The sequence below is a fragment of the Xylocopa sonorina genome, chromosome 3 (genome assembly GCF_050948175.1).
Source record: "Xylocopa sonorina isolate GNS202 chromosome 3, iyXylSono1_principal, whole genome shotgun sequence".
Classification (NCBI taxonomy): Eukaryota; Metazoa; Arthropoda; class Insecta; order Hymenoptera; family Apidae; genus Xylocopa; species Xylocopa sonorina.
This window is the reverse complement of record NC_135195.1, coordinates 2,341,449-2,369,303: the sequence shown is the minus strand read 5'-3', so window position 1 is coordinate 2,369,303 and position 27,855 is coordinate 2,341,449. Positions and strand designations below refer to the sequence as shown.

General features: G+C 36.3%; 2 protein-coding genes and 1 long non-coding RNA gene across 3 annotated transcripts in view; 1 reads left to right on the top strand and 2 right to left on the bottom strand.

Moving 5' to 3' along the window:
* Positions 1–27,855, top strand: part of LOC143422490 (regulator of microtubule dynamics protein 1) — a 297,728-nt gene that overhangs the window by 206,376 nt on the left and 63,497 nt on the right. The gene's annotated exons all lie outside the window — the stretch shown is intronic.
* Kcnq (KCNQ potassium channel) lies at positions 282–8,837 on the bottom strand. Its single transcript, XM_076893178.1, has 3 exons — positions 8,615–8,837; positions 4,862–5,041; positions 282–460 (listed from the first exon to the last, which is right to left on the bottom strand). Exons 1-3 carry the CDS (start codon positions 8,709–8,711, stop codon positions 282–284), a joined length of 456 nt encoding a protein of 151 aa, XP_076749293.1. The 5' UTR covers positions 8,712–8,837.
* LOC143422498 (uncharacterized) lies at positions 1,626–2,528 on the bottom strand. The gene is made up of 2 exons (XR_013101726.1): positions 2,408–2,528; positions 1,626–1,783 (listed from the first exon to the last, which is right to left on the bottom strand). It is a non-coding gene; the product is annotated as an uncharacterized LOC143422498 (long non-coding RNA).

The following is a 27,855-nucleotide window of genomic DNA, read 5'->3' as shown; positions in this document are numbered from 1 at the left end:
CAATATTTCGTAAACATTTTTGGACCGTTCTTTGCGAAACAGACCATACTCTATCAATTAAGTCAATTAAGAGTAGCCCAAAATTGAAGCGGATCTACCGTAAAGCGTTGAACCCTAGAAATTTGCAGTTAAATTGGATTTTCCCAGCTGTACGTGGAAAAGTTCCAAGATTCGGGAGTAGATTTCATATCGTGGCGAAATTGGTCGATAAAACAAATAACGTTACGGAACATCGAAAGCGTGAAAGGTAGCAGAGGACAGATAGAATTATTTGTGGGTACTCACACAGAGAAGTGGTACAGGAAGCACTTCCAGCCGGTCGGACGTTCGAGAAAGTTGTAAACTTGACCTTGGAATGTCGCTTTCCCGGCACGGCGATGTTCCTTCACGTGGTAGCGACCCTCCCACGTGTTACGGTCGCCGCCAGTCCCGGCGCCCAGCAGTAACCGCGGATCGACACCTGAACAGTCGAGGAGGTTCGGTTCAATTCTCGAGGCAACGATAAGGATCCGGAAATTTAAAGATCTCTCGCCAGATAGACCGCCGTATCTCTCTGCGAAACGATAAGCGAACGCGAGGAAATGTGAACTGAACGATACGTGGGTACTACTGATCACCAGAAATAATAGGATAAGAACATGTACAAAGAGCTGAGAGCCAAACTAATCGCAAGCTAATTCTTTGTAAGGGATTTTAGTTACTTTGTTTGTAAAAATATCAAGACCTAAACTAAATCGAACCATTTCTTCTACAATATCCAGTTATAGCACAAACATATGTACGTATATCTCACAAAATAAGGAAAACGATAAAATGATGCATCTAAACTTAATATTTTTCTTAAACGAATTCGAATTAATCTGACTCTCAGATGCGTAACAATTCTGGAGCCACTCGTCCTACTAACCAGATGCACGACGCCATTGTCTAATCGAAAGTCACTCTATCTACTGCTATTATTTTTTCTCGGATAGTTGAGTCACGTGCACAGCCAAAATCACTGCTCGTGTTCATCCAGACGAGAGCAGTGCTCCTGGACCTACTAGCCTCGTTAATGCAGCTGCGTGACACGGCCACTCGATTGGAAACGACTTTATCTAAGTACTGCCATCAATTTCTCGCTCGATCAACGTGTCACCCGTTCGTGTCTCTAATACCAATAAGGACTAATTGTATTGTACACACGTAGACAATATCTATTGAGCGGGTACAATATTTCTAGTGGTAATCGTAACAATTCGACACACAAATCGATGATTAAAATGTTAACATTTTTTATGAAGCAACTCGAAGTAACGGCAAAAAATGACCAATGCTGTACCGCGTTATAAATAGTAAAATTTTTATATGGAATTCACGCGACCTACTAATTTCTCTGCATTTTAAGACGCGATAGTTGAGAAACGAAGCCAGATATTGCAACTATGTAAGTAACAAGATTACATCCGTAAGTCGAAGGGAAACAAATTATATTCCGTTCCCGTGCATTAGTCACAGCATTTCAAGATTCAATACTTGAACCAATAAGCCAATAAGCCGAGAGACAGATAAACCAATAAGCCTCGACAGGATAAATTATTTATTACCGCAGCATTGAATACACTGTGTAGGTAACCGACGTGATATCCGCACGTTATGTATCACTCCTCTATTCAGATTTACTGCACATGTAGTGATCGTGTAATGTAATCGTGTAAACAGTCCACCGATTGTCGAAGCCTCAGATGTTCCGCGAACCTATTGCGACAGCAACGTTGCGAAGCCCACGCATGGAGCCGATTAACTTCGGTAGATTAAACGAGAAATAAATAGTTTCATTATTTGCCATGCTCTATTTATGTTTGCCAAATATAAGTATACAGTGTGCCCGTTTAAATCGATCTCTTAATTAAATGGTTCCACCAAGGATACAGTTTTCTTGTAGACGGGGGCGTAAAGGGCAAATAATGGTCAACTTTATTACTTTTCATATATTAATCGAAATAGAGTGCTCATCATTTGCTACAAAAATGTATTAACGTATTTATGTCGTGGAACCGTTGCTTTAAGGAATATTCGAATTTTAATATTGTCAATTGGTACTTGCATTGTTGCTTGCGTATACAGTATGGCTATTAAAGTGACTTTTCAAACACAATTTATGGAATTTACACATACGTTTCAAAATTTGCAGCTAAATGAAATCATTTTAACACGAGTCTTTTTTTCGTTGATTTTTTTTAAGTAGTAATTGTTTTAATGGAATGTTCTTGTCTATATATTATTTAACTTCCGTTCAAAACATTTTCCGATATTATGAATAATTTCGTAGATACTCGGAGGAATCGATTTAAATGGGATACTCTGCACACACATGGACACTATATTATAGTAAATGTTCCAATAAAAATGGTTGGTTAGAATGTACCTGTCCTTCGAATACTCGAATTCCTATAGTATCTCCTCTGTTTCGTATTATTATTATTTCCGTCGTTCCCGCGATCAATTGTCAATACTTCTTTTTTAATCAGACGACACTGCATAATCGCGATTAAGAACTCACCCCTTACATAAAAAATTTTCAAACGCTTCGAGATATACAAAACATTGAATTATTCTTATCACGTGAAAAATGCGTAAACTTCTCAATTAAATTTTATTACGATCCAAATACGAAATTTGTTTAAATTTCACCCCCAGAAAGGAAACGCGAAGTCCTTTGTAACGCGTACATATACACAAAACTTATACTACAAAATTCTCTGGAATTTACGGAGAAAAAATTGCAGAAACCATGTCCTCTCCATTGCACGGTAGAATTCACATACACGCTGTCCACGAAGTGACATTAACTTCAATCGGATACATGAACGAAAGATTGCTCCATAACGGAAAGCACCGTTCGGCGAAGCAAAAATTCGCGACACGTACGAAATAGAATTGACGGAGGAAAAAGTGGGCGAGTAGCGAGCAGTTCGATCTGAACATTTTTATCCGCCATTCTCTCGCGCGACACTGTCGAGTACGTCCTCGAAAGAAAGACAGCCACGCGCGCGTTGTAAGTAATCCAATTATTTGGCAAGTAAATATCGGCCACACGCGGATTTCGAACGGACAGAGATAGTCTGGCGTGGAATTAAAGCGCGCCCCATCCGTGTGAAAATCCGATATTCCAAGAGCGCAACCGTAATTACTATCACCCGGGCCGCGAGCAATTTCTTTCTCATGACGCGATGCCATTTCGATTGAACGTAATATTCCCGTGAAATGCAGACCAACGACTGTTTTATCCATATTCTTAATTGCACCGATATTTATCGCAACGAATGAAATATTGGACATTTGCGAAGATGATGGGCCATTCTCTGCGTATGCACTGTCGATGATAAGCATTATACACTTTTTTCAATAAACTTTTGATATACGATTATAAATTATTATTGTTAACTATCGTTTATTGCTAGATTATACTATGCACGTGTATTTTAGTGTAATATCAACTCGTACAATGCAATCATTTAAATGTTTGAAACGTTTAAACGCGCCACTTTCGTCTGACGGCCATTCTTCCATTTTATGAAGATTGCATTGTACTTTAGAGCGAGCCTTCTTCCTTTTTAGAGATACTTGGATATTTAAAGTCACGTTGCGATACTAAAGTTACGTAGATAATTGTACAAGACCATTATGTCATTTTCGTTTTTCTGATTACAATCTCGTACAAGTGCACCACTTCTTAAAAGAATCGTTTATCCAACATGTAGCTGCATCGCAAACAAGAGAGAAAGAGTGGCGGTAAAATTTGCCTCGTGCATATCGCCGGTTTCACTCATTAATACACGTATCATTTTCTATTATTAAATTCGTTACCATGCGTCATAACTTTCATATAATATTAATTCGTAGCATATCCAATTTTAATGCATCATACATAAAGCTGTTGTTCGTCGCATAGCATGCACAGGGAAATATTAATGCATCCATAGATCGTTTTCGCATCGATAAAACGTTTCATCCACCTTTGACATATCGCTTTACTGAATTTTTCTTCGCATCGTTGCTTGGCAACTTAGCCTTAACCAGGTCCTAACCTCCGGGACGTTTCCGCTACCAGGATGTGACGTCTTCCGTGTTTCCATTACGAACTGAGCGTAAACCGATCCCCCCTTCGTCGTCGATATTTAACCCGTGCGCACTCGCACGGCTGTCCGAAGATGCTTGTCGAATTTCGTAAATTATCGAATAGCTATAAAAGTTACGAGACAATACACTATTGCTAGCATACTACAGAGACCTATCGTCATGCGATCATCGAAATGATATGAATCTAATGATCCATCTAATACAAGAAATTTTACCAAATGACGAAATTATTTCGAAAGACAAAATGAAAGTGATGGTAACAGGTTCCTTGCGTTGACTAAACCTTCGTATCCACCCAGGAGTAATTAATCGTAACAATATTTTACAACGAAAGAGAATGACTAACCAATGCTTACACAAAGTGACGAGACAAAGTACAAACACAGTAAGAACACTTAACGATACATAAAAGGTTGACAACCAGATAAACACATTCAAAAATATAAAAACAATCACTATCGATACAAGGAGAACGAGAAAAAAATAGAAAACAAGAAAAGACAGCATTAATAAACATCAGCTAGATACAAAGTTCGAGTGCAATAAACATTCCAGGGTATTTAAAGATTCCAGTAATGAATTAGGTAATTGATTAAAGAATGACATCATCGAGCCAGTAACCCAACGCCCCGTTCTTCCCGAGTCCAATATCGTGAAGGTAAGGGTTTGGCAAACATCCCGCGGGCAATACTCAAGTGCATTAAGGAAACGAGGAAACAATAACCATGAATAGCCTCACCTCCGCTAAAGGTATCATTGTTGTCCGACTGCAGTGTGGCACTGGTGTCGGATAAGGGCGACGGAGTTGGCCTTAAATCCGACGGTGGTTCCAATCTCAGTAAATCACTCCCGCCATCTCCACCGCCCCCATTTCCTTTCCCGACCTGTACAATCGTCACATTCAGGGGTCCCCGGTTACCTGTCGTAAAACAGAGAGACCGCAATGAGCCCTGGACACCAAAAAATACAGCGGCTCGATGGCCGCGATCGCCGTTCCTCGGGGAATTCAGAACCCGCCCCTTGATCGCTCCTCCTACGCCCCAGATGGATCAAAAATTACATCTGACGAAACTCTGAACAGTGTCATCGACCGATTAGATGTCTGCTACGGTAGTAATGGTCAATGATATTCGACAGCTTTTATATCTCGGTGCACGGATCATTTTATATACATAACAGACTCATGCTATTCTTGAATACTTATTTAAACTGGTGCTTGTACAACTGATTCTGATCGTTTAGCTGGAATGAAAATGTGAACGATAATAACTTTTTCTAACCAGTTAATTCCTCGTTTTCAACTAAATAATCAACTATCGATTTGAAAGAAACTGTTATTGTAAACGATAAGAGAAGAAACAGTGTGTCAGCTTATTAACTTCATGATTTTCAATAAATCTTGCGTATAGTTTCGAACATAAAAAGAACGTAAAACGGATCGATACAGAAATCTTATAAAATGGTATTATGTTTTACAACAGGAACAGCAATTCGTTTCTCACAAGCGTACACATCGTATAAAGGAACATATACTGTCCTTTGTTGTTGTCACTAACAGCCACGTAAATTTGGCGACTGACTTTAAATCGACAGGAGAATCAGAAATGAAAAAAAAATTAATTCTACTGAATATTTCTCCCCAATTTTTTTGTTTTTAGTCAGTAAATATATAAATTTAATAAAGCAGGTTTATTTTAATCGTCAGTGTTGCGTTTAATAATATAATAACTGTATAAATATGAATATCACTACTATAATATCAGAATGAAGTTGCGACAAGTGAAAAATTTCACATTTCCTTCCTGCTTCACCGATTACCGCAATCCAATCGAGAAACCGCTTTCATTGTCAACGTGAGATTATAATTGTCAAAGAAATAGGATTAGGAAGGTGGGCTAGAGGGCGATGAGTTCCTCGAGAACGTTGCTTAAGTGGTAATTAACCTCCGTTTTACCGAGCCTTGAGTGGGCTGTACCAAAATTAAACCCGATCACCGTTAATCCTTCCCCGATAGCTAGCTCGAAAAATTATCGAAGCATTATACTGTTAAAATCGTAACATCCCATCGGTACAAATAACTACGTATCGAATGCTTGGAATCGTTCAGATCGAAACAGGAATTGAAATTAATTAAAGTCAGCCATAAAATGTCGCCGTTTAAAAATTTTTCTTCAATTTCAGACTTTAATAATTGTATTTCTTATTTTTATAACTCGCTGTGTTTATCGTTACTTCATCGTTGATCAAATTTACGACTTCGCTGTGATATTTAATTGCGAATCTAATGAAATTAGATAGTTGAAAGTGTTTTATTTAAAACGTAATAAGGAAGTAAAAATAATCAAATGTCGTGTATATTTGATGTGTATCGCGTGTAACGATTTCTCTTGCTTTATGAGAAAATTGCCATTGATTGCGATTTTGCTGTCTGACTTCTGGACTGCTTCAGGAAATTTTCAAGAAATAGTAGCTTTCAACTGTCATAAACAGATGTGTAAATTTACAATAGCTAAACGCTACAATGTCTTAATAAGCAAACAAGACAGACAAAAGTTCATATTTCAAGCACGACACAATCGCAATTTTCAAATCATATAGTGTTGCAAAAAATTGATATTATTGTGTATTAAGCAGGCAATAATGCTAAATAATCTTGTGTTACACAAAAATTATGAAAATTCTGCTACTTAAAATATTCATTTAAACAGCTTAAATATTCATTACAATTCTCTATTAAGTCTTCTATTGATAGTAAATAATTATAAGCCAATTACAAAGTCAATTTCGCTCGAATGAAATCACCATCAGCTTGTTCCTTCTATATTACACGTTTCAATCTTCGCGTACGTGTGTGCGTGTACTTGTTCGTCCATAATTAATAACAACCTGTGCGCAGAATCCAGATCAACTAGCTACCACGGGAAATTACCCTAATTCACGCGCATCTGCTAACATGGATATTGATGGATCGAATATAACTGATCTCGATCGAACTTCAATAAAATCTATCAACATCGATTACGAATTCGATTTTCATTCAGCCCACGTTTCTTTACCTCTAGAGTATAAAACCATATGTTACGATTACTATTTATTATTCTACAATATCGTTTGATTGCTATTTCTTCTTCTCTATGGTGAATTGACTTTCTATTTCCATAAAGAACACTACATCTCTAATATGTATATTTAACAAAAGAACCTAAAGTTATTGTTAAATGTGTTAAACTCATTTTATTCCCTATACCAGATATCAGGAAAAACAATCTGAAAGAGATGTGACAAAAGTGATTTAAGATAATTTGAATTGTTTGATGACTTTAATTAAATAATTTTAAGAGAGCGCTGTGTTCTTGTCTGTACACATTATTAAAACATTAGTTGCGTTTATTCCTACGATTTTAATTATTTTACTGGTATAAAACCTGTTGAAACTCGTTAACTCCAAGCAACAATTCTGTTCCTAACGACAATGAAATTAACGTGAACAGAAAAACTAAATTGCGAAAACCAGAGTTCATAAATGCAGGAATTTCCGTGCACTTTTCGATTACTCGTTTAACAGGCGAAATATCCCAAGCAAACAAACAGGCATGCTTCGTAAATTTACCTCATTACGCCCATTTTCGCCCGGTGAGAATAAAACTGATCCCACAAATTAATTCTTCGCGAACAACATTCGCAAAAGTGCTTGAACGTTCCACGTAATTGTTTCACCCTGAAAGTATTTTAACGTCTCAACGCTCCATCAAGCATCCAAACACTCGTCCTTGAAACTCTCATCAGAACTGTTTAAAAAGTTAAAAGCTAGCAGAGCTGGAAGACTTAACTAACCGACTCGAGAAGTGAGAACCCAGAGGGAAAGCTTGAACAACGATGTTTTATGTTTGATGATACAACAAACAGCGCGTTGAGATATCAGGACGTAAAAGCAGATACGACGAATAAAATCACGAACCTAAATTAACGTCAGTGTACTAGACTAACTGTGTACATCCTTATCCCATCCTGCACTTACATACCTAAATAACGTATGATGTACACAAACTCTTTTCTGGATTTCCTTATTTCTTCCGTTAAATATGGCCGCGATTCTTACATAGCCTTGACTTAATTCTTTGCACTCGACGCCATCCCGAAAGTTAGCAATAGAAACTCTAATATTTCAATAATATGAATTGCTAACGTTTAAGAAGTATCTATAGCAAACGTTTACCAGCAACAGAAAATTTCCATTTCACGGATTTCTCAAAAAGTCGCGGTGGAATAAATTTGACCTCCGTAAACACTAATCCGATATCTCCTCAGAATGGTTAACCAATTGCAAAGGGTTAATAAAATGGACAGCTCTTATATAGCAGAACATTATTATAACGAGAGTTGACTGTACGTTACTGCGACGCCATTATGGTACTGGCACGTTGTCCTCGCCTCTTCCTTCAAGTAACACTACAGGAGGAAATCTGTAATTAGCACGAAATTAGAGTCTCACCTGTTCTGGAGGGTGGAAGTAGCAATCCCTGAACCTCCTCTAGGGGCATCGCCTGTCCGTGATGATCTCGATACGGTCGATGAGGTCGATCTTTCATATCTCCTCGCGAACGCACTAGTCGCGTTCGTCTTTGCCAATCTCCACGTGGAATAGCGACAGTGACGTTCGTTGTCGGTGGCGAAGGTCGGGACCAAACTTCTGATAGGGTCCGGGAGACTAGGCGAGTCCTCAGGGACTCTTGACGATGACGGCGGGCGGTGATAGAGCGTCATCGCCCCGCCGTCGTCCCTAAGACCATACCCGGCTCACGAACAACCTCGAATCGCACAGCTTGCACTGGGTTCCTCGCCAAATTCGGTCTTTCTTCACACCCTAAAAACATGCAAACCACTGATATCACTAATTATTCCAATTCTCTTATATTTTTCCATCCAAATGCATCATTAAAAGCATCAGAATGTTTTGTAGAAATCGTATTGCGTATTGTATATAAGTTAGAATTAATCGTGAAATTGAATTTTTGCCAATTGCTAACTAATAATTAATGGCGATTATCGTTCGCAGTATCTTATCACTTCTGTCACTGACGTACTTCGTATCGTATTATATTGTTTATAGTTCATTAATCTCAATCGCATCGATTCGATAACCAATTGATACGCAATTAATTGATGTACGTTCAACAGCTTACGCTCTAGGTAATTTATATGCAGAAGATTTAATCGAAAGGTGTCGATATACTTTAATGGTCCGTACGATTAATAGCAATTTATTTGAAAGAAAAATTGTTTCTCGAATCTATCGCGGAAAATTGTGTGACGCAGAGTGCAATCAATCGATAAATCGATAGACGAGATTCAATAACGTCGCGCTGCATACAAAAATTCCACAACGACGTCAAATGTAACCATTTACTTGATTAAGAGAACAAAAATTCTGTGAATCCCAACGATCGTGTAGTAAAATCTATTTGAAATATATTTTACACAAGGCGGAGTTGCATTTCACACGGATACTTTAAATTTTCACCACCATGAATGACGTAGCCCGTCATTTTATTTTAATGAAAGCACCTTCCAGATTGGAGTATCGATGTTACTCATTAAACAGTGGCCAAGTAATGGATGCTTCTCTGCTCAACTTCTTTTCTCTTTTACACGTGTCTTAATTACTTGCTATACTCTTAATTTTCTAAAAATGTATAATCTCACAAAAATTCTTTCAGATATCCTTGATTAATTTATTTTTATTTAACATACAAAATTCCATAAAAGTAGTTGAAGAAGAAAAGCATATGGATAAATATTGAAAAATTACAATGATATTGTAGCAAATGCGTGAAAATGATTTTTATATCCAGCAAAACATTAGTATATGTAACATATTGTTTCCCTTCATATTTTTATGACGCAGCTGTACATTTTGGAATACACAACGAGCACCGAGAATTGATTTACGATGCCACATTTCTCACGAGAAATAATGTGACCTCGGCTTCTCGTACTGGTCTATAGATATACATCTACCAAATAAAGTACAAGAAAAAGACTAAAAGTAGCCAAATATACTGTATCTAAAAAGTCATTGCATGTGTATAGATCGTACTAATAACCGCTACCATAAATCATCCGACTGACAGTGTTCTCCAACGTTACCAGCAGTCTGATATTACAGTCATACCTTTAAACCATTCGCTGTTGAATGTGGTATAAAAATAAATACTAAAAGAAAGGAAGATAAATTGTCACTATTATGATCTCTTAACACGTCAACGGTATAAATAACTTAAATGAAAAAGGCAGTGTTATATATTTCATACTCATTTATCGATAATTAAGAACTTACACTATGAAGCATCATTTTTATAATTAAACAATCTTTTCTGAATTTAATAATAAATTTATAAATAAACGCAAGGAGAATGCGTCGGAGAAATTGGAAGTTAAATTGGTACAATAGAAAAGAAGATTAAAATGAGTTGAAGCTAAAAAAGGAACTTTCCACTAAAAATCTGTCAAGAGATATGAACGTATTAAAAACATTAAATGAACAATTAAAGAGGCAATTTTGAAAATGGACTTTGTCTAAAAAATGTTGCGAGCATTGAAAATAAAAGCGAAAAGACAAAAAGCAAACAAAAAGAGTGAAACGATTCAAATCTTTGTAAACGTCGAAAAATGTTTCGTGTCTGTCCCGAAAAATTGCTTTTTCAGAATTAACCCAGTTTCCCATTTGACCACAAAGTAATCCATGTCGAGTTGCCAGTGAATTTTTATCGATACCAGATCGATGAAGACCAATTCCAGATTTGCGAAGACGAAGCATAGAACGTAATACCGTGGTTCAAGCTTCCGCTCGTTGAAACGGCATGACAGGCTTACGATTTGGATATTCTATTAACTCGTGTGCATTGTTAATGTTACGTCAACCTTCTGAAGAATGAGATGGCGATCCGTAATAAACCTCTCGAGCATAAAGCATACTGTATAATTATAGGGTTCTCCAGCGTTCTAATTTGACCACGTACCATCGAATTTCGAGTTAATGTAAAACTGAAACTGTGGAGGAACGGCTCTTGGAGCACTTGCGAATATCGTACGATTTTAACAGACAGCTGAATTCGCGATTAATACTGAATTAAATTACGCTGTGTTGCTGTTACTTCTTAAGATTAATTAGTAGCGTTGTTACAGTTTCGATGTACACCTCAGTGTAGTTACTAAATATTTATGAGTTTGAAATGAAAATATAAGAAAACTAGATGTTTTATTACTTAAAACGAAAGAAAATATTTATTTTAAGAATTATCTGATTACATTTCGTATTCAATTATGATCCTCTGTCGGACATGATTCAGATGTAAAGGAAAATAGACGAAGAAAATAAGCTTACGCTGATATTAATAATTTAAATAAAATTAGAACAAGTTAAATTTTAAGTATCAATATTAACTTCCGATTAAAGTATATTTATTTGTAACAAAGAAATCAATACGAAAGGTATATGGAAAAGTACACAAATCTTCGACCATAGCTTTTACAGAAAGATTTCTTTGCAAAAAGTCATTACAGATATGCTGTAATAAATCTTTTAAAATTTATCTATATTTTAAAAAAATGATAAGTTATTTTCACGTATCAAAGTTATCACTTTTTAATATTAGATACTTGCACCTGTATATAATACTATAAAATCAACACCTACGATTAAACCTTGAATAATATAAGCTAAGAAAATGATCTATAATACTTTATACGGACCACCCTCTGTGCACATATAAAAAGAAAAATCATCCGTATGGTGAATATTCACACCTGGACTCCAGTCCTTGAACGACAGATTTTTGACCTCGAATGGAATCGACGTAACCCACCCCCAACGCACAGGTTCGGTCTATAGGCAGGTTTCACTGGTGGTCATCGGAACAGAGACGCGTACACCAGCCACTGTTCGTTCACAGGACAAACCACTTTACATGCGTGTGGAATAGATCGATATGAAATGTGTCTCGGTTAGTAGGTCTAGTTCAACGGAATTATGTAGTAGATCGCACGATATAGGCATGCGAACTCGTCCGTGCCGACAACACCGACAACACAGTGACCCTATCGTTGCACGTGATACCTTTTTTACTTTTTGCACCCCTGCTGTCCGGGGACTCGTTTCCTATCAAATAGAAGAACGCAAAGAAAAACGCGTGCACCCTCCTTTTCCCGCGCTAACGACACCCGGACGTTTCGCGTGATATCACGGTGTCCTTATTGCGCGACCGTGCTGTTGTTTGACTATTTATACGATAATGAGAATCGCAATTGCATGCAAACGTAACAATCATATCGTCGATTGCTGCCATTTACTTGATGAGCAAGGCTACACACTGTATTAGATCGAGGCTTTCGTGTTGTTTTTTTTTTCTTTCTTTCCATACAGAGTTTTTTACAATCTGATGGATATTTTGTCTGATTGCAATCAGAACAGAAATGTTGAGGCTAGGAAGTGAATCATTAGAAGATAGCTGAATTTTTAGAATTATGTTTTCTTTTCTCGAAGACTTCAATGTAACGAGGGGATTTCATGTAAAAAATACAACTTTCTATTCAAAAAATATCTGATATAGTTCTAAAGTTACCCGCTTCACTTTAAAATTGAATTTTTCTGTAATCAAATAAAATTTTCTATAAAATATAGGTATGTATGTGGTTTGTTGCGTTGTATACGCTCGATTAACGAATATAATAAAGAGAACCTAGTATAATGGATGGTTTTTGATTCTCTGGGTCGCGGGATATCCTTTGTAGTATAAATTCAGTTATGGATCATATTTAACGGCTGGAGTGTGCACTTTAATGCACTTTACTTTAATTTTGTTAAATTATAAAAGAGAAACGAATACGACCATGAAAAAAGGAACGATTTAAGAGTATTTTAACAGGTACGAAACATTTATTACGTACTAAAAATGTCTATTACGTTTAGCCTTTTAAGTGCCACGTTAGAAGGTTACCATTTAATAATAACTACCTCTTTCTTAAGCTTTCCAATATACATACTATTTTAAGATCGCACACATGTTATTTATAAATACACGGTATTAAGTAATTTTTTAATAACTCTGTTTGTAATGCCTGTCGATAAGTGTACGTAATTATAAACCATTCAAAAATGACTATACTATGGAACAACGTGAAATAATCAAATATTATTGACATTAATAAACGTGCCGTGCTTTGAAATGTAAGACATCGAACATCTCCTTAAATTACTCAGGATCCAACTTGACAAAGGGCTTTATAAGGTATATGAAACGTAGGGAAATATTTCACGCGACCCATTTCTAACATAAATCATATCCTTAAGGCACATCGTGACGTACCCGTTCGTTTCTTTTCCGATTACGCAGTTAACAGCGTGGTAATTTATCAATATGTCGCTGCAAAAATCCCCGACACAGACCGACCTTTCGTGCCGCTGCGTTCGTACGCTTACGGGAATTCCGTTTCTCGTATCTCGTTGATCTAACGCGAAAACGTGAGTCAAAGTTCGAGGAGAAACACACATACGAAGCTCGCGAAGAAATGAGAGCACACGAAACGAGACTGTACGTCGTGATTCAAATTTTCGTCAACTTAGAAAGTAATAGAAACCCAACCAAGCTGAACGTTGAGCACATCATTAGCTGCGTCCAACTGTCTACGATAATGAGAATGTACAGATAACGATCTTCTCTACGCTCTTCTCGTTTCACTGACTCACCAGCTCAAGATCCGCCTGCTTTGCGTACAATAATTCACACTCTACCTTTCGTACGCGTGAACTTTCCACAAAATGTTAATCAGCGAGGCAGCACAACTTTCCGACCGCGTTATACATTCTACTATTAACCTTTAACTAAAGTTTCGTATTAAAATTCGACTCGACGATGAAATACCACATTCCTGCTTCCGTATTTCTGTTACGCAGCTTGCGAAGCTATATTATCGACAACCTAAGGAATTCCTCATTCCTCCTACGGTCGATTAAATGTATTTCAATCCACAGATATAAAATTCTCCACACCACGTAATTAATTCATAACTCCAAGACTACGAACAATAAATAATTAATCACTGTGCCTACGACTGACAAGTAATTAGACGCCAATCACTGTATTGTCAGACAAATACGACGAAGGCTTCAATCTAGACGAGACATGACATTAAGCGACCGTGAAATCTCCCGAACTCGTGGATGAATCGCTGACTGACCTATTCTCCCATGCAGCCATGAAATGCCTGGTTAAAATGCGAGTTTCAAGTGCGTCGATGTGTAATGAAGAAAATTTTTGCAAGCCAATGCCTATCGAACAATTCCCATTGGTCGAGTGTTGCTCATCGGCAACGCGAACTCCAATTAAATCAAGAAACGAACCGCATCCGCTAAATAAACGCTTTTAACCAAAATTCCAAGCTCTGCGCGAGGAAGCGTAATAAAAGATGAAACGGTCGTGACCTTTCGTTACCGCGGGCGAACCGCAAGCTGACTGGAAAACACCCGTGGCCCTAGAAACCCGCCATTCACGGAAACGAGATACCCAAAACCACCTCGTATAACAAGGTCCGCTCTCGGGAATCTTGGTACCGTTCCGGGTTCCCTTCGGTCCTACCATGAGCATTGTGGTTTCTCTAATTTTCATTTGAGTACAACATTTCTCTGATTCCCGAATCGAGTATAAAGTAACGAGAATCATTGGTTGTAGTACTTCAGAGAAAGTCGAATCGACAATTTGAATTTTTGCAAGGAAAAGTGTTCACGCGTTAGAAAAGTATATAAGAAAAAGGCATTGGCAAAAAGGAACGATTAAAATAACGAACACGTACGTTATAATCGACAACGTATTAGCGAGGAAAATCCTGTGACATTATAGAAATAATCGATGCCACGCGAAGTTGACAAAAATAGTATGGTGTCATAACTGCAGCAAGTATCACCTTCGTGTTCTCCAATCGACTAGTACGCTACAGTTTTCTAACGATAACGGAATGCAAACAGTATGTTGTTTAAAATATCGAGTAACGTAGAAATGTATTTTCTTCTCCGGAAAAAAAGAACTTTAAAAAAGACAGAGGAACAACCTGTTCTAATTCTTGAAACAAAGATCACTGGCACAGTTATCCTAAGGAATTTTACAAATTTTTTGTCAAAGCTATTTCCGCAAATATATTACAGCAAACTATTTCCGAGTTCATTAAAAGAGTGAAACTATAGGGGCTGATGCTACCCCTAAAAATACATTCGACATTCGAGATTCATATACCGATCTGAATGTATACGTACATTCAAAGCGAAGAAAACAAGGCAGCGATAATAACAGAACTTTACAGGACAGAATTTACGTGACAGATATATGCAAAAAAGCATTTTCCGTTCGCTCGTTTCGCAAAGGAAGAGGCGCGGACGCGGCACCTTAAAATCAGTCACTGGAAATTGATATTTAAGAAACGGAGCACAGGTGATCCCCTGAATAGATCGCGTGACATGACACCGTTACTCTGGCTTCCAATAACCAGCCACAAAATTTTAGATTTATGTCGACAGACATCGATGGACAACGTGGGAACGTCATAGTAAACGATCTCCCTTTTAATAGAACCTTCTTTTCAGGTCGCGACGCTTGCTACCGAATTAAAACCCCGCTCGTCACCTACTACCTGTTCCACGAATGGAATTGCGAGCAAAATATGAAAATATACCATTGCCCAAACTGCACTTTTGTCGCGTGGATGTGCGTCTTTGCACAACAACCGGATTTCCACTAATTAAATTGCCTACCATCCAGGCGTTATTGAATGATAAATTAGTGGAGGCAGACGAAATCTAGCTCTTCATTGGAAAAACTACGAAGAGTTTGGTAGAATATTTGCCGTCTGAGTACAGTATGTACTACGGTGCAACGAAGTTTCTGCTGTGAAATGTTCACCAGAGACGTTTATTGGTAACATTCATTTTCTCTATAGGAAGTTTAATATAGTATGCTTAAAAAAGGAACGTTACCTAATTATGTATCTTTCCATTAACGCGCGAAATTATGCAAATTCTTATTTTTATGAACATAACTAACGTAACACTTAAAATCTGAAGAAGAATTAGTTTTACCCTCTGGCTATTACAACGTGTATACTGCTTTAGATACGTTGTATATTTTTGCATATTAATTACATTCTATTATTTGATGTACAAAGATTTACATATTTATTTAGATCTCTCATAAAAGTCTACGATCATTATCTACAATCTATTTATCATATTTACAGTGAGTGAAATTTGGAATTCTTATGAGACATTGAATATGTAATTAGTAGAATATAGATATTTCTTTGCTTTTGATCAGAAAGATTTGATTTTTCTGCTCCCTTCAAATCGTACACATTTTCTACGAAATTCAAATTACTTTACATATTTCCATTCAATCTTTATTACTAATAAACATTTCTGAAAATTTAACGTACGTTGCAAAAATTTCGTGATTTCTATTAATACACACACAATTGAACGTTACGATTGAACGTAACGATAAATCATTTTTAATATTTGCAATGGTAGCATTGAAAACTAACTGTCTTCAATAAATCCAATAATATTATCCTTCCATTGAATTATATAATTTCAATTATTGCACGCAATTTGTAAATTGGTAACAAAGCACAAGGATATACCCAATTGGAACTAATAATAAAAGTGCAATTTTACAATAATTTTCTTAATAGATGCTCGCGACGCAACGATGACGGTATCATTATATATAACAAATAATATATACAGTTGATTATTTACGTCTATTAGAATTCTAAATAAATCTCGATTCGATCCGCTTCTTCAATAGTACACATCGATCTCGTTGCGTTCTTTTTTTTTTTAGGTACAGTTTGCAATCGCGTGCAATCGCAATACCGCATAAACTGCATTAAGTAAGTGGAAAATGACTACTACATAGTCTTGACAGACAGCCGACTTTTCGATCGGTCATGTGTATCTATTGAACTTATCACAGGACTGTTAACTTAACCTACATACGTAATTTCTCAAACAATGTACATATTATACATAGAACTCTACGATGACTTTTAAATTTCAGATAAATTGCTAGAAAATATAATTCTCTCGTACAGTAAAAAAATACAATGTGAGATTTCCCTTCAAAATAGTATTTATATATCTCCCTGTGTGTATAACAATTATAATCGTCCATGTGTGATATTGCTAGAGATTTCAGAAAAATATCGAAATCTAATATTTTCATTAAATGTTTCCTATACGTTCCTTTTCCAGTCAAATGAATTAAAAGGCTTGAAATAAATATTTTCTGTAGAATTCGTTGCAAGGATAAGTACATTTCTAGATAATTCTGTATACTTACAGAGAAAGTAAAATAGCGAAACTTTAATCAGAAAAACATTGCGCAAGGTGGAGAAAAATGTTTTAATAAAATCCCCTTACGTAATTCGCAGGAAAATCTATTTCTGGCACGATTTACGACATCGTCCATGGAAAATTCCTATAAACGTGTACCTTTACATAAACCCATTACCGCAGTGTCGTAAATAAATCGATGCACGCACGTACTTTTAATGAAATTACTTATCTCGCGTCGTCGTGCGCCCGCGACCGAAAGGATATTACATGGAATCGATTCTGTATCTTGAATTTCGAACACGAAATCGCACGAAGAAGACGCTCCATAATGGAACAGGTAGAATAATGGAAACTTCGCGAGGTGATGCGATACAAAAGTTACCAAGCTGCCAGCTGGTGAATTTATAAAACCATTTAGAACTTCCACCGACATTCCGCGAATCCTGCAGATTATATTCTCCAGAAGGAGAGAAACTCCGCTCAAACGAAACGACCAGAATCGTTTCTGCCATCGATTTCGTACTTGCATTACTCGCTCGTTTTCTGCTTTTTCGACTAACTAATTTATAGGAATTCTATTGATATGGCTCGTAGATATTATCAGTTTTAGTAGCCGATGTTTCATTGAAATCTTGCTTCCTTCTTTTGTCATTTTTTAATACATGCATTTCGAAGAAATTTAAGTATTTAAATGTTTTCGTGTCTTTATTGATTTGTGTCGACGATTTAATCAGATAAAAGTTTTTCTCGCCAATCTGGATAAATCTTAACCCTTTGCACTCGGATAGCCCCTCTGGGGGGACATTGCAAGTCTAGCATATCACTTGGATGTCCCCTCTGTGGAGGCATTAGAATTGACCAGTGATTAAGAAGGCTAAGCTTATTCCACTGCAACTTTTTGAGAAATGCATGTTTCCATAAGGTTTTCAAACAATTTCTGTTACTAACGTTCGAGAAAGCGTCAGATGCAAAGAGCAAAGAAATTCGTTAAAAAGTGAGGATATAAAGTCTATACGAGTATACGATCATCGCTATAAGTAGTTTTCCTAAAAAAATTCATTGCCAAAGTTGAAAATGTTTACTGTGATGGGGGAGAGACAAAGAATTAACAAATTTAAAAGTCATATAAAAGACTTTACGATCAAATGTATGCAGGTAAGATATAAATAAAGCTTGTACTGCTTGCTATGGATCACATATCGTAGACTTTTACTACTGCTCCCGAGAACTTTTCCTATAAACTTCAAGTCTTGTACTATTCTATACTACCACTACAGAAATATGCTATTAATTCTGTTGATATAATTAAATGCGCTTTAGTTAATAATTTAAATAGTATAATATATTGATTATCAGAATAGAAAAATTGTTAGCATCCAAGTAACAATTCCATACTGTGAGACAAACTTCAAATGACTCCGAAGGCTTCAAATGGAAATGCGTTAAAAAGCGTTTCTTTTGTTAGAACATTAGTTAACTCAACATTGAAGCGATCAATGCATTGTCACCGTTCCTGGGCATAAATCGTTGAAAAATATTTACCACTCGTGTCGCTTTAATCGCAAAATATTTCGCTCGAAAAACATTTACATAGATTAATAAACACGCGTCAAGTTCAATTTATATTTACTCGCGGTAAAACGAATTGCATGGTTTTCCATTTAATACCTACGTGACTAAAAACAGAACGATGCGATTCAGAATAACCCGGATCTGCTTAAACAGTTGTCGTCCATAACCGAGGGGGTAACGTTTCCGCTCGAAACAGTTTGACAGTGCACTCTCGAAAGTCATGGAAAGTTACTTGCATTCACTTCAACGTACCATTATCAGATATCCAACACGCTTTATGCTACAAAATACTCGCATACTATGTCGAATATGGTTCTGTTCGATCTTTAAGTCCAGCACAGTAGGTAAATGATGTACGACAGAATAAAAATAATGGAATATTTATTCTTGCGATCCCCTCTTCACGTCAGATGAGAAATAACGTATTTCGAAGCACTTATTTGTTGCAATGCAAGCACTCTAAAAAAATATACACAGACGATGACGTACAATTCTACATAGTAAATCTGTGCGGAAGTGACTCTAGAAGCTTTAAAGAACACACGAGTTAACGAGCTTCCAAGCTCTTTTGAGCATTAAAACAAGAACGAAAGGCTCCTTTAAATATTAAAAGATATCTCCCCAAGCTTTTCCCAAAATTCGACTATTGAAAGAAAGAAAATTTAGATGGACCTGACAATATTAGAAATGATAAAAATACCTAGTATAAGTCAAGCGTAGGTACGCAATAAGCGAAATTAATAATTATTCAGTTGAACAAACTACGCGTAGCCACCGAACGGACTTAAAAGCAACAAATTATTCATAAAGCTAAGCTCCAGTCGTACACCTATATACCATTTGCTGACGAAAAGTTTGAAATTGCTTTTAGACCCCATATGAATTATTTTTCTACCTTTTACCTATTTGGAATTAATACTGCGGACGTTATCAACAGCTTTAAACGACAAACTCTTTCTTTCTGCCTAAATTTATACATTTTTTTTAATAAGAATCAATGTCAAACTTTTGACCAATAGTGTGATCAAAGTTGCATAGTTCCTTAATTTGAAAGCGACAAGAAATAATAATTTTCTTTTTCACACAAGAGCTTGCAAAGTACGAACAAACAACTTGAAGAGAATCTTGAAAATGAAATGAATGACGAATTCAGTCGGTAGTGCGGAACCAGGATATTCGACCCCATTAAGAAGCAGACGTTGCTCAGGTAACGTCGATCTTATGGGAGCAATATACTATGCAACTGTGCTAAACGGTTCGTTTTTCAAACGAAGATAAACGTCGGAAACCTTTATCATAGCCTTCCTCTTGGGATCTTTAAAGAAGAGCTATAGAAATACGAAGGATGGCCGAGAACGTGGGAAAAGAGGAGCCTTTATCCGTCGATTTTCGCTATGGGCAAGAGGGACGCTCGTCCATCGAGCTGATAAAAAATCATCGTCAAACGTTGTTATTCGATAAACGATCTACATTATCGATCGAAAATACGAAATTACGATACGTATACTAGCTTGAATTTTTAGAATGAAGAATGTTAAAGGTTAAACTGGCGCAGAGAAGTTTGTTTGTCTGAAAAACTTGTACATAACGACGCGCAGAAATTTCCAAATAAAAAGCATAATATTCCCGGTTAGTTTGGAGAACTTTTTTACTACAGAAATATCTATGGGAACTAAAATAAAATACGTGCAAGTTTGAAATTGCTGCGTAACTCGCGGAACGCGGAAGTTTTTAGGAATTGAAGTTCGGAACTTTAAATTACATAGAGCTGTTCCCTGCACTAAATACAGAAAAATAAAAATGTAATCAAGTAAAATAAACTTACTTAAGAAACCCGTCTAAATTTTCAAGAATTCTGTAAAAATAACGCAGGCTGCTAAACAGTTTGAAATTTTACCATGCTATTCAAGAAATAACGAAGTTCGAGAAAAATGGACTTTCAAATTCGAAATTAATTGGCAATCTTTTTTGGAATAATATAAAAACATTTATTAAACTCTCGCCAATACGAAATCGCTATAAGAATATCCTCTAGTCACCGACAAACTAGCAGAAACTTCAATATCGAAGCAATTATGTTAATCGAATGAAAAACTTTTCTAATAGTGTAATTGCGACGGTACGCAGAGTTGGATGGTTCTATCGTTTGCGCTGCACGTGCTCTTTTCATGTCATCATTTTAATTCAGCGCGAATCTCTCTCCTTTAAAAGGCAGCCTTTATAAGTCACGCTTAATCGTGAGTTCAGCTCATCCTCCATTCTGAGGGAGAATGGACCTCGATATTAAATTTCGTGGGTAACTACATATTATGCAAAATCAATATACATAACGAGACAAATGTTGGTCAATCTAAATAAAGGTATAAATAATAATGTAAACATTTTTCGCAAAATATAATCTGATATAACATTCGTTATAAAAAAAGTTTGTGTTGTCTCTATAAATTCTGCACAAACATTTCTCTTTCTATATTTCATTTCGTGTAATTAAATGAGTAAATGTATCCTGTTTTATATCAGGCCAGTAAAGAGCTGTTATAATTATTATGAATGATGGAACCAATTACGAGTTGAACGCGAGAGGCTGATATTAGGTATCATCAGAATTAAACTTTTTATTATACAGTGAAATATTACCAGCACTGCGAGATACGTGATTCTCTTGAAAACATTCCCAATAAACGTACATTTTCTCCTCGTGCTTTTTGCAAATATAAAAATTTTATTAGCGATAAGAAAAAGAAGCAACGTAGCCAAAAAAGGAAAGTGAAATAAGATAGCTGATTAGAACCAGAAAATACAGAGAATACGCATTAAAAAGATGGACGTTTCAACTTTTTGGTACATTCGTACTTCGTTTCTGCTAATTAAATTTTAATATTTCGTATTAACAGTTTGTGAGGTGTCCCCTTTGTGAGAAAAAAAGGGGCATGTACAGCACGTGTAACTTTTTTATCCTGAGAACGGTGGCGAAGAGAGTATTCCCTTCGCAGCAATAAAATTTAAAATAATATACGATTAGGTGTGACACCGTGTCCCCAACCTAACGACCTAAATATCATCCGTGCAATAGGGTAATTTATTCGACCTAATTTTCAACTGTAGGCATCGTGTTGACCAATTTAATGTTATGTACGATTATGTCTATTATTCTTAGACAAACACCAAAAATAATGTACTTATTTCATATCCATCAAAAAACCGCCAGTTTATATTTAAAGTAAACATGGAGTTGATTGAAGCAAAGGATGAAAGGGAAAAGCGTTGTATCTATCATATTGTATCAATTAACATAACATTGACATATTCGTCACTTTCTTATAAATATGACAATTTTGGTCAAATTTTCAATTGAATTAAACTATCTATAAATATAAATGTAAAATGAACATACAAGATAGAGAAATAATAATTACCATTTTTAATGTGTTTAAAATATGAAAGAAAATAGGAAAGCTTGTTGAACTGACTTCAATCGAATAATAATCCCTTTTGTATAAACTCTTTCCCTTCCTTCACAATCCTATCCAGTATTGTCATACCATGTTTGAGACCCTTTTCTATCATTCCTTTCATTCGAATAAACTTTTGAAACTTTTAACGCATAGTAGATATTATACAGAATTACAAATTTCATAACGTTCTAGTAAATTCTGTGAGATGAATTTTAGATTCAAATATGCAAATATTACACATACAGGTCGGAATAGTACTAGTTAAAGGTTGCATGCACTACCCAAATGAGGAATCATAAGTATGAATCAATACATAATTAAGCAAATTACTCAGAGGCAATCAGTAAGACGCACGTAATGCGTTATTAAATAATTTCAAATGGATCGATATCTTCTCAGGTTAAAACGAAATAGCTGAAACGTTAGCATTAAATCGTGGTAAAGTTATTCAACTATAACAGGTAGTCGCGTGCGTTTTCCTCTACATTTCACCAACACACGAGCTTGGAAAGTTTACGAAAACGTGAACTCTGGCCAAGAACGATCAGATGGGAACTTGATACCGTATTACTGTCAACTTCTGCCGAGATCAAATTTATCTTTATAAAATTCCCTAAGTAATTGCTTAAATAATATGCATCCATCCATCAATGTGAAATATAAAGTAAATTAACTCAAAAGTCGACGCAACATTTCTAGATGATAACGAGGAAAATATAAATATATTAAAGTATTTATTATATATTTTATACCTGTTTTGCTGCAAATCAGATATATCATCATTATCGTGCAACAATATGGGATTACTATTTCGCATCAATGAAGAAAATATATCCAGAAATTAATACAAAGACAAAGGATTTGCAAAGCTTCTGAAAATAAACGACACGCTTACACACCTTCACGAAATACCCTGTAATGTTTCCCAGGCGAAATTATCGGAACGAACAAGTATTATAATTATGCTGGAAAATCTGAAATACTCAAATCCTTGCGTACTTAATCTAAACATTCGAGTAGTAAACCAATTTCGTATCACTTCAGACGAATGAAAGCACTCGTTTCAACGTTATCCCATTCCCCAGAAAATAAGCTTCATTCGCGATGTTCGTAACAATGAGACAGGAGAAACAAGCTGCGTGTAACCACGAAACACTCGTCTATTTATTTCCATCGTTGTTATAATAAGTGAATCTCGACCGGATGGCAGTGAGAAAAGAGTAAATCCAAACAAGCCGCTACCATCCCTACGAGTACCTTTTGAGCTATTTACGAATTTACGAAAACATCGTGACCTACACGCGAATCTCGTGTTGTTGGGCGTTCGCATCTGAATACCTAACGTAAATTGATTTTCTAATAATGAGTATACATATATGCATACCTGCGTACTGCTCGAAATAACAATATGTAAGCTTCAAAAGTGTAATACAATTTTGATGGAAGTTAATTAACGTCAGCCCTATTTCATGGGTGTATATACATATTTCATGGGACAATATTTACGATAATGATACGGTTCACTACGAATACATTTTAATTTACTTCATTTCACTTGAACAATTAATTCATTCTTGTATTTTCTTTTACGTTTAAAGTATAAATAAATTGTCTGCTCTTCGAATCGAGCAAGTCTGGAGAATTGTAGTTTTTTAAGACAATTCATACCATCATTCGACTGCTGTTTGATTAAAAATTTCTTTTATTTTAATTCTATATTTATTTACACTGCCATTACGGCATATACATATACTAACTTGGGACGAAATTATTATTTTAGAGAAAATTATAAGAATCATTTAATTTCTACTAATCAAACTGACGCAACACTTAATAAAAGAAAGTATTAATGCTTAGATAAAACTACAGTGCAGTAATAACAGGATCCTGTAAATTATTCCCCATCTCCAACACAAGATCCTTTCCTGCTTACTTAAAGAAAGAAATCTCTCTATACTAGTTTTGTACGAGTTTACAGTATGCATAATATAACATGACCTACATTACACCATACGAGTTTTCGTGTTAAGAAAGGACCTACCGTACACACCGCAGCAACAAATTCAAATGAAAAACACAGAAAGCATTCTGTCGTTCGTTGTGACGTACATTTATGTTGTACTTTCCCTCACTCTGCTCGAAGCATTCGTCTTTTTCAGTTTACCAACAGACAGAACAAGATTTGAAGGAAAAAAGAAAAAAGATACGTAGGAGTATAACGCGTGTATAGAGGGTGAGGCTGCCGATCCTATCACTTGACGCGTGTTTTAATTCCTTGATTATATCATCCGTTCCCACTCACTATTAACATAATGGAATGCCACAATTTTCTCGGAAGCACGTAACGAAAGCACGTACTTTAAACTTCGACCCCGATTACTCACGAAACGCAAGCTTACAGGTTACTCACCCCCGTAAGGTATCGACTCTGCGGGGTAAATCACCGAGAACATGCTGCAGAATCAATTTTTTATTATAACTTTGAATCCGAAGCTAATTCTTCGAGATCGACAAGTACTTTTCAAAGAGGATATCGTCGTAAATAGACGATATACACAGAGAAATATGTGAAACGCAAGATGATCCTTTCCTGAGTTACTTTAAACAAAGAGAAGTCAAGTAAACATAGGTTAAACGTGACCATGAACAAACATACGATAATAATACAGTTATTTTATTTTTAATATCTTATGATAAATATAATTCTTATATTCCACACAGGTTCTCAACATTTAACAAATAAAAATGTCACTTTATTTCTTATCGACCGATAACAATGCTTAGATGGAACAGATTGGTTTTATAAAATAAAAAACAATCGATTAGAGTATCACGTTCTCGAGTAGTTTTATCGTTCGAGTACCTACACACTAAAAATATTCAAAGCATTGAATAGAAATATCATCGTACAACACATGAACTATTTATTTACTTCTTAACGCACTACTTAATTCCCCAGACTCGTATTAGTTTCATAAAACTGTTTTCAACAGAATCATCGTTAACCCCGCCAAAATCTAATAACCTATAATCGTCCTGTGCGTTCAACCTATCGTCTCGCATTGTCATACAATCAATAAAAAAAGGGACCTGCGAGTAACACTGTGATTTTCTCCGAATTATCGAAGTAATGATACAGAAATACTTTTCGCGAGACTCGCAGGATAAATTTGACCAAACAACGAGAATCGCACGTATGTCACGACGAAAATGTATCACATACCTGTAAGAAGAGCAGCTCACAAGGACGAGACGTGGACCAGGACCAAGATGACCCAGGGAAACGTGCGTTATCCAGTTCACATATCACATCGGCGGGTTCGTAGATGCGTTCGCAGGATCGACCATTCCTCGTGATATCCTGCCCGCATCGATTCGTGCGCTTGCTAACCGGTGACTGTTCGTCATTCACAACAATCCGTTCGCACCGAATTAAAACGGAAACGGGGGGAACACCATCGAAGGATGTGCACCTGTCAACGATGACAGGCACGTGTACCAGCGATGCGATTCGCGTGGCACGTGTATACGTTGCGACGCGTGATAGACGCACGTTTCGGCTATCGATTGTGCGCGAAAAGCCGTGGAACGACCGAGGAAAAAGTGGTCCCTCTCGCGTGGACTTCCGCGAGCTACCACTACCACCATAAGCGGCTTTTCTACGGAGACAACTCGTCCTGCGACGTTACGGACGGACAGCTCTGACAAGAGGCATACACGCGCGCCTCTACACAACGCGCACACGCTACCGCGCATCCGTACCCCTCGGCTCATTAGGCAGGCGCGCCAACTGCGACGCTTAGAATCTTACCAGGCCGTTCGTAAACAAGACCTGGGTCATTCCTAAATGTCTCAAATTCTTCTCTCTCCGCTTCACGAAATAAAAGCACGATCGCGCATTTACCTAGCAATGTTTGAGATAGTAAAACAAGCGGATAATGATACTGGTTATTAATTCATTCCGGCAAACGCGAGTATATCTCATATTTTCTCGCGATTTGAAGAAAATTATAAGAGCGACTATCTTCTTCTTTTTATATTATTCAAATGTTTTTGATAATATTCATTTATTACCCAATGTTAGTGTTATTATTATAATTGAAATATATCGTACGTAGTATTCCGCGAAAAGATAATGAAATTGAAGTTAGAGTAGAACGATACATTTTTTGCTGTTATATGTTTTCCGCAATTTAAAACAACTCTTAAAGGGAATTATAACTAAAAACCGAAGTTTACTCTGGTGTTCCTGAAAAATTTTAGAGCTTGGAAAGTGTTCCGCGATGCGAAAAATTTGGGAAACACTGTTATAGGTATTAATACCTGCACCCACGTGTTGACTTCTTCGAATTATTACAGATATAACAAATAGATTGTTTTAGAATATTCAACGGAAACTAGTTAAACCGAAATCGGCAGCATTTACGACAATAATGGAGGAAATGTTTAACACATTATAATTTAATCTAATCGAATAATATTCCTTTCTATCAGAATAGACTAAACTAAAACATTTCACCGCACAAACACTGCATTCCTGTTTTTTCCAATGATGTTACGTTGTTTTTTTATAAAACACTATTACCTACATATAAACCACCTTGTCTCATTTCTACTATTTGGATCATAACGCTGAAAACTAATTATAAAAATCGATATTCGTCAGGTATACAATACCCGAACACGCTATAATACTAAACATAATATTTCAATCACTGATAGCTCCTTCCTGAATCGTGTCCATTTATATAAACAGATTTTAATTGCATTCGCCATACGTGCATCTTGATGAAATTTACTCCGTTTCATCCGTACCACGTCGATTGCAATTTCACGTTGATTAAAATATCGTTTTATTGACGAACAAAAAGTTTCATTTAATTGTAACCGTGTTATTAGATCGGTCATACATACCAATACGTTTTAAATCATCGATCGTCGACCGCGTGAACCAAAGACACAGACGCCACACTTGCTCACCACCTGCATGACCTCACTGATCTCAGAAGGGAAACTTTTATTCCATAACGCGCCCCAAGGCGCGTAACATTTCACGCCCACCTAACAAAGATTCATTCTAGCGCCATATGTACGTTCGGTGTAACCCTCTGAATTATCAAAGTGTAACAGAACCAAATAGAATGAATCGAAAATAAAACACAAATGGACGTATTGAAAGGGGCTAAAGAAAGAAAAGTGCATTTCATGAAAGCTTCTTCACGCCAGTTGACTTCGAACAAATTGTTTGAACGACTGCTTTAATTAAATAACAGGAAAAATACACCATTCAAGATAATCGAAGAATCGTGTACTTGTATAATTTGA

Coding starts and splice junctions, on each gene's coding strand:
- Kcnq (XM_076893178.1), bottom strand. CDS start 8,711: ATGAAAGATCGACCTCATCGACCGTATCGAGATCATCACGGACAGGCG. Junction 5,042..8,614: donor ACTTCCACCCTCCAGAACAG/GTGAGACTCTAA, acceptor GTTTTACGACAG/GTAACCGGGGACCCCTGAAT. Junction 461..4,861: donor CAATGATACCTTTAGCGGAG/GTGAGGCTATTC, acceptor TCGACTGTTCAG/GTGTCGATCCGCGGTTACTG.